At 48.2% G+C, this 7,735-nt stretch overlaps 1 protein-coding gene across 1 annotated transcript; it reads left to right on the top strand.

Annotated features, from left to right (window-relative positions):
* The first annotated feature begins 1,876 nt into the window (after positions 1-1,876).
* STOML2 (stomatin like 2) lies at positions 1,877-5,214 on the top strand. Its single transcript, XM_025923530.2, has 10 exons — positions 1,877-2,032; positions 2,273-2,410; positions 2,864-2,963; positions 3,102-3,160; positions 3,252-3,353; positions 3,504-3,638; positions 3,792-3,936; positions 4,055-4,134; positions 4,384-4,512; positions 4,934-5,214. The coding sequence occupies exons 1-10, from the start codon at positions 1,988-1,990 to the stop codon at positions 5,069-5,071; spliced, it is 1,071 nt and encodes a 356-aa protein (XP_025779315.1). The 5' UTR covers positions 1,877-1,987; the 3' UTR covers positions 5,072-5,214.
* The last annotated feature ends 2,521 nt before the right edge of the window (positions 5,215-7,735 follow it).

Here is a 7,735-nt window from a genome sequence, read left to right as displayed (position 1 = left end):
AGCTACCCTGAGGTTGTCTAAAGTTCCCAGGCAAGTCATGCCAGCGTTGCCTCCCTGTCCTGGGCAGGGGCCACTTATTATTTTATTTATTTTTAATTTATAATTTATTCAAATTGGATTGCCTTGGTAACCTCCCAAACCTGATAATTGGCATTGCCCCTCATCCTTTCCCACTCTCAGATATTGCTCCAAGCTCAGGAGTTGAAGAAGCTGATGTGGGGGTTGGGGGAGAACTGTTCTTTCTCAGCTGAGGGCAGAGAGGTTATCCCAGAAGGACTGAGTCCCTAGCCAAAGACTCAGCTTCCCCTGTCCTTCCCTATACCTTCCCTATACCTTTCACTTCCCCTACCCTCTGACCCCTCTCTGAAAGCCAACTTGTGTGTGTGTGTGTGTGTGTGTGTGTGTGTGTGTCCATGTGTCTGCGCACACACGCACACACATATAAGCTTTTATTTATGTGGTGTGTGTGAGAAAGAGAGCTTGCATGCATGCACACACACAGAGGTTAACCATGCCTGATCTAAGACTCCAGACTCCAGTTGACCCTCTCCTCCTGCCTGTGTCTCCTTGCTTTGGGGTCCTGACTGAGGAAGGTGTTCTGGGGGCAGAGTCAGGGCCAAGGACTGGGGTGCCTCCTCTCACCTGGCCAGACTCTGACCCACCTACCTCAGCTGGGATGAGGGGCACACCTCAAACTCAGTCATGTGATTTCCCAACTACCCCATTCCCCACACCAGACTCTGACCCAGCCTTAGTCCTGACTCCTGGGGCTGGCTGAGGGGAACAAGCAATTGCTTGAAACTTGAACAAAAAAAAAAAAAAAAAAAAAAGAAAAGAAAAAGAAAAAGAAAGAAGAAAGAAAAAGAAATGAAAAAATTGTACCTGGTACTTTTTTTTCAGGAAACAACAACAATAAAGAAAGAATAAATTCTTGTTTGGAAACTTGAGCTAAACCCTACTTTTTCTGTTGGGGAGAATATGGGAATGGGGATGGAGGGTCTAACTGGAGCTCAGACTCTGCCCTTTCTCCCAGAGGGGCCTGAGGTCTGAGGCCATGAGGTCTTAGGCAAGGCCCTAATTATTCTTAGGATCTGGTCTTGCTCTTTTCAGATAATGGGGTGGGGTGGGGTGGTGAGAAAGGTTCAGCCATAAAAGCTGAGCTCTCTGAATGTGGATCTACATTCCCAAACTAGTTCTATTGTTACCGATTTTAGCACCTCTGAACTTAAGTGCCCTGAAATGTAAAATGGGGGTGATTCTGCAAGTCTCTTAAAAGATGTGCCAGACATCAGGGATGTGTGCAGAGTGACATGATCCAGAGAAGCCTGAATGTAGGGGCTATGTGCTGGACTCTGTAAGGGGATCAGGCCTGATAGACTGACTAGGAAGAGGTAGAAAAAGCTACGGTGCCTGGGGAGAAGAGGGGAGGGGGAAATCTCAGTCCAATCACCAGGCAATGTTAGGCCCAATCACTGTGGCAACGGGAATGGGGTCAGTCCCCAGTGGGAGGGCTGGGTACAACACAGCAGGACTACCTGACAATGTCACTATGGCAACCATGGCAAAGAGCGCCAATCCCTTGGTCGCTAATGGTGACGAAGCCGTTTATACGCTCAGAAGGGTAAACTGAGTCTCGGGTGGAGGTAAAGAACTCGGTGGGAGGTGTTTCTGGGACACTTGCACGCGGAAAATAGACTCCATGGTCACCATGTCCGGGATCTTGAGCTTGATCAAAGAGAACCAGAACAAGTTTCAGCCTTGTGCCTTCTCTAGCTGGTCTACAAATCCCAGGGAACAACTTGATACACGCTTCTGTTCAAGTAAAGCTGATTGGCTGAAGTTGGGGTGGGGGGGGCGGGAGAACGGAGACGGCCGGAAGTACGTCTGGGGGAGTGGAAATACGGGAGGAAAGGCTCAGGTCCGGTTTTCTAGAGTGACCTCTCTGCTCACCGTCTCGTTGGTTCCGGAGGTCCTGTGGTCGTGGGAAATGCTGGCGCGCGCTGCGCGGGGCACTGGGGCCCTTTTGCTGAGGGTGAGTGCGAGGGAACCTTCTCCAAGGGTCCTGCCAGAGATCACCTGGATCCTTACCTGGGAAGGAGCAGGATTCTAAGTTTGGGGAGAGAACTAGGGTCAGAGGTCACAGTACCCACGTGAGTTCCTCTCCGAGGACCCTTTAGGGTCGCGGTTTAAGGAGATGCTCTCTGGACAGGCGCCGAGAAGGGCGATGTGGCCCGCCGGCTGGGGTCTCTGCTAATCCTCGTCTTCTCGATAGGGCTCCGTGCAGGCTTCTGGCCGTGCTCCGCGTCGCGCCTCCTCTGGATTGCCCCGAAACACCGTGGTACTGTTTGTGCCGCAGCAAGAGGCCTGGGTGGTAGAGCGAATGGGCCGATTCCACCGGATCCTGGAGCCTGTGAGAACCTCTTCTGCCCACTCAGGGCCACCCTGATGCCGAATTCCCTCACCATATGGGCGGATGGGGTGGGATCTCATTGGAGCCTGCGCCCACTTTTGGCTTTCAGCTCCCCTGGCCAGACCTGGCAGGGCCCAGGCTGCTGAACCCATGTTACCACCTTTGGGTGTTGCTCTAGCATTACACAAGCCCCATTCTTGGGTATCTCCCCTATCTACCCCCTCAGCTCCTGTTGTCTGCTACTCTGCTGGCTCCCATTCTCTTGACTGTTCCCTTTGTTCAGATGTCCTGCCTTGTATTCCCATCTTTTTGGACTTCCCTACCATTGACACGCCCAGCTTTCTGCTTTACTTGGAATGTTCCATATGTTCATTCCATACCCACTCCAGGCCTAGCTTGGATCTCAACCCTACAACCCCCATCCTTCTGAGGACCCATGACTCCTCTTCCCAGGGCTTGAACATCCTCATCCCTGTGTTAGACCGGATCCGATACGTGCAGAGTCTCAAGGAAATTGTCATCAACGTGCCTGAGCAGTCGGCTGTGACTCTCGGTGAGGGGTGCAGGGTGACACGGGTGCCCTGAGACCGTTAGGATGTAGTTGCAGGAGATGCAGAGCTCATGAGAAAGAGCTGATCGGAAATTGGAGGCCTGATTTTCCTCCTTTTCTCTCCTGCTCCTGTACCTATAGACAATGTAACTCTGCAAATCGATGGAGTCCTTTATCTACGTATCATGGACCCATACAAGGTATCTTCTCCTTGGTTTATTCAGCTCCTAAGTTGCTTTTCCTGCTAAAATCCTGCATTCGAGCTTCTTACACTTTCCATGCCCTTTTCAGGCAAGCTATGGTGTGGAGGACCCTGAGTATGCTGTCACACAACTAGCTCAGACGACCATGAGATCAGAGCTTGGCAAACTCTCTCTGGACAAAGTCTTCCGGGTAAGGGGTCTGAGCCAGAGTTACTGTTTGAAGATGCTTCCCTCACACTCTCAGTCCTTTGTGGGAGTCAAGATCAGTTAGTGGCACTTCTCAGCTTAGATCCCTGATGAGTGTGTTGAAGCCATGGAATTTATACCTCTCTTTCTCCAGGAGCGGGAGTCCCTGAATGCTAGCATTGTGGATGCCATCAATCAGGCTGCTGATTGCTGGGGCATTCGCTGCCTCCGTTATGAGATCAAGGATATCCACGTGCCACCCCGGGTGAAAGAGTCCATGCAGATGCAGGTGGGGGCCAGGGAGGGGCGGGGAAGAGGACTTCAGGATGCTCCAGTCTCATGGGGACTTGGACTCCCTTCCCTGTCATGATGGGTACAATTGCAGGTCTGTGTAAGAATTTACTCTGGGTTTTTGTTGATGGGGGTCATTGGGGGTTTCTAGGTGGAGGCAGAGAGGCGGAAACGGGCCACAGTTCTAGAGTCTGAGGGGACCCGAGAGTCAGCCATCAACGTGGCAGAGGGGAAGAAGCAGGCACAGATCCTGGCCTCCGAGGCAGAAAAGGCTGAACAAATAAATCAGGCAGCAGGTCTGCAGAGGGTAGAGGCTGAGGGAGGAGAGGGCTTGGGTTTTTGAGGGTTGGTACTGGGACAGGAGCTTTGAGGTACCCTGACTTCATGAGTAAAGCTCCATCTCTTTTCTTCCAGGAGAGGCCAGTGCAGTTCTGGCCAAGGCCAAGGCTAAGGCTGAAGCTATTCGGATCCTGGCTGCAGCTCTGACACAACATGTGAGAGGCTCCTGGGTGGGGTGGGAGACAAGAATTGACACTGGAAGAGGTTTTCTCATCTACTCTTGGGAGAAGTTCCTGCCTTTGTGGGTTCCGCTGAGCCAGATTACATGATCTCTTGTATTGTGATCTGTATTGTGATCTGATTCTCTTTCCAGGAACCTGACTACTCTTTACTCCCCTCCCCTCCACCTACCCACCCATCTCCTTCTCCAAGACTGTGATCTTTGATTTTTTCTGTGGCCACAGAATGGAGATGCAGCAGCCTCACTGACTGTGGCTGAGCAGTATGTCAGTGCATTCTCCAAACTGGCCAAGGACTCCAACACTATCCTGCTGCCGTCCAACCCTGGCGATGTCACCAGTATGGTGGCTCAGGTTAGAGTACCCTGAGGACCTAGCACAGGACACCAATGCCAGAAACTGAGACCCCTGTCACCACCATCACAACTTAGACACCATAGAGGCCTTCAGAGTAGCCTGAGCCCTAGACCTTCTGTTAGTCTCTGTAGAGAATAAGTTTCTAAGAATGAGATACCTCCCTCACCCCTGGAGATAGGGGAGCTCTTGAGACATCTTTTTTTGGGGGCAGATATATCTGTACCAATATTCTGAGGGTAACCCTGCTCTGATAGTTTTTACGATTCCTAGAATCGACTCTACAGCTTGAGTCTTGCAAGAGAGATAGAAAGGAAAAATAAGTTTATTAGCCCCAGCCTCACTTTCTTTTTAGCTATTGGTGGGTTGGGCTATGCCTTCTGCCATGTGTCCTCATGGCTCTCTCTGTCCCTTTTTTTAGGCCATGGGTGTGTATGGGGCCCTCACCAAAGCCCCAGTGCCCGGGGCCCAGGATTCAGTCTCCAGTGGGAGCAGCAGAGATGTCCAGGGCACAGATGCAAGTCTTGATGAAGAATTTGATCGAGTCAAGCTGAGTTAATGGAGCTGGGCTTGGCCAGGGAGGCTGGGGACAGGGAAACAGCATTCCCATACTCTGGCTCTAGCTTCCCTGCCAAGATTTTGTTATTATTTTTTTATTTGAACTTTAATCATGTAATAAACTTGCCACTGGCAAACCAGAAACTGTCCTCTTTGATTGGGGAATGAAGTTGGGAAAGTCACCAGTGTTTTCCTTGGATGTCCACTTCCATCCTCCAGTTCTCTCAGGTCTGGGGAGCTGATTCCTCCATGACTAAGAGTAAACTTTATGTAAGTCATCCTTTCTGTCTTCAGGAGAAGCTTTGGGATAGGGTGGAGGATTAAGCCATGTGTCTATTGAACTATCAGGGAGTGTAGTCCCCCTTCTTGCTAACTATGGGGATATAAATTTGAGTGGGTATTTGTGGGGATTATTTATTTATTTAAATTTATTATTATTATTATTTAATGTTTTATTTATTTTTGAGAGAAATACACACCAAGTGTGAGTGGAGGAGAGGCAGAGAGAGACGGGGACACAGAATCCGAAGCAGGTTCCAGGCTCTTAGCTGTCAGCATAGAGCCTGACATGGGGCTCGAACTCATGAACCATGAGATTATGACCTGAGCTGAAGTCGGACTCTTAACCGACTGAGCCACCTGGGTGCCACCTGGGTGCCCCTGTGGGGATTTTTTTTTTTTTTTAAAGTAAGCGCTACACCTAATGTGGGACTTGAACTCAGAACCGCAAGATCAAAAGTAGCCTGCTTTACCGACTGACCCAGTCGGGCACCCCTGGGGGGATTTTTTATGGGAAAGAAAGCTATTCTGGCGGATAGTACTGCTCAGTGTTTAAAGGTTTCTCAGGGACTGTGAACACTCATTCATTCAAAAACATGATGTCTACCATGTGTCAAGCTCAGTGCTAGACAAGCAGTTTAGACCTAGTGGTTCCTGCTTTCACAGAATATCAGGTTGGCAGGGAAGACACAGAGATACAAAGTGCTGAGTGCTAAGATGGAAGAAAATTCTGGTTGAGGGATCCTGCAGGGAGGAGCATGCCAGCTTGTGGGCAGCAAGGTTGCCAACCCTGCCACTGAGCTCAGGCTAGAAAAATTAACACATTTACCAGGCTAGGGTTTGGTACTAGAATCTGCAAAGGCCCATGGTTCCAGAGAAGTTGGAACATTCAGAGATGTTTGCTGAGACTGAAGGGTGGGTGGGATGTTAGGGGTGTGACTGTATGGCAAGAGCCAGTCATAGGGAGATAGAGTACTGAAGAGTTTGGACTTTAGCTTTAGGATAGGGAGGGGTCCATGAAGGGTTTTTTCTGCCCTCCCATGAAGACTTAGGAAGATTTAGGTAGTCATATTAGTGTTTTAGATAAAGCTGTCCTGTTGCAATGTGGACAGGGTATTTGAAGGAGAGGTGAGAGGCTGAAGGACAGTAAGAAGGCAGCCTCAATCCTGGAGGGTGATGAGGCCGGAACTGAAGTAAGGAGCCATTGGGATGGAGGTGGAGCGATGACATTTTTCAACATATGTCTGAATTAGAATTTGTGTATCATTTGATGATTGTTGAACCTCAAATACATGCCAGGCACTAAGGATATAGTAATGAGAAACAATTCCCTGTTCTCAATGAGCTTAAATTTTTTCCTTTAAGATTTTAAAATTTATTTTTAAAGATTTTATTTTTAAGTAATTTCTACACCTAACATGGGGCTTGAACTTACAATTGTGAGATCAAGAATCACATGCTGTACCGACTGAGCCAGCCAGGTGCCCCTCAATGAGTTTAAGTCCTATTTGGAAGAGACAAACCATTAATAAGATGTTTAGTATTTCACATGCTGGTGAGTTGTGCTATGAAAGAAATTAAAGAAAGGAAGGAATGTGAGGAATTTGGTGAAGTGGCTGTAATCTGTAACATTAGAGGGTTCCAGGAAGCCTCTGGATGTTATATTTGAGCTTAGATATGGAGGGGAGGGGAAGGCCCATTTGGCCACCTGGGAATAGAGCTGACTGGAGATCCTAAATGTAGTGGCTTTGAGGCAGAGCTTGCCTGCCTTATAACTGGAAGAGCAAAGGAGGTACAATGGATGGAACAGAGTTAAGGAAGCAAAGAGGTGGCAGCATGATGCATCAGAGAGGGAGCTGGTGTATAGACTTCTACTGCCGCTATGTAGGACTACTACAAGAACTTGGGCTTTACTATGAAATGTGAAACCAGTGCAGAGGGTTTTTGTTTTGTTTACAGTAGTACATCTACTGAGATGTAATTCACATACACTACAATTAACCCATTTAAAGTGTAAATTCAATCATTTGTAGTATATTTAGAGTTGTGCAACCATCACAATTTTAGAACATTTTCATCATCTCTCCTCCATTTCTTTCCGACCACCAAAACCCTATACCCATTAGCAGTCATTCCTCTCTCCTCCCTAGCCCTAGGAACCCACGAACTTCCTGTCCCTTTAGCTTTACATATTCATGTAAATGGAGTAATATAAAATGCTATTTTGTGATTGTCTTCTTTCACTCAACATAATATTTTTAAGGTTCATCCATGTAATAGCATGTAGCAGTACTTCATTCCTTTTTATGGCTGAACAATATTCAATTGTGCACATATACCATATTTTGTTTATCTTTTCATCAGTGAAGGCCATTTGGGTTGTTTT

Source organism: Puma concolor, chromosome D4 (genome assembly GCF_028749965.1).
Source record: "Puma concolor isolate L17-30 chromosome D4, mPumCon1.1.hap2, whole genome shotgun sequence".
Classification (NCBI taxonomy): Eukaryota; Metazoa; Chordata; class Mammalia; order Carnivora; family Felidae; genus Puma; species Puma concolor.
Note: the sequence above shows the minus strand (reverse complement) of the source record. Positions and strands in the feature narration are given on the sequence as shown.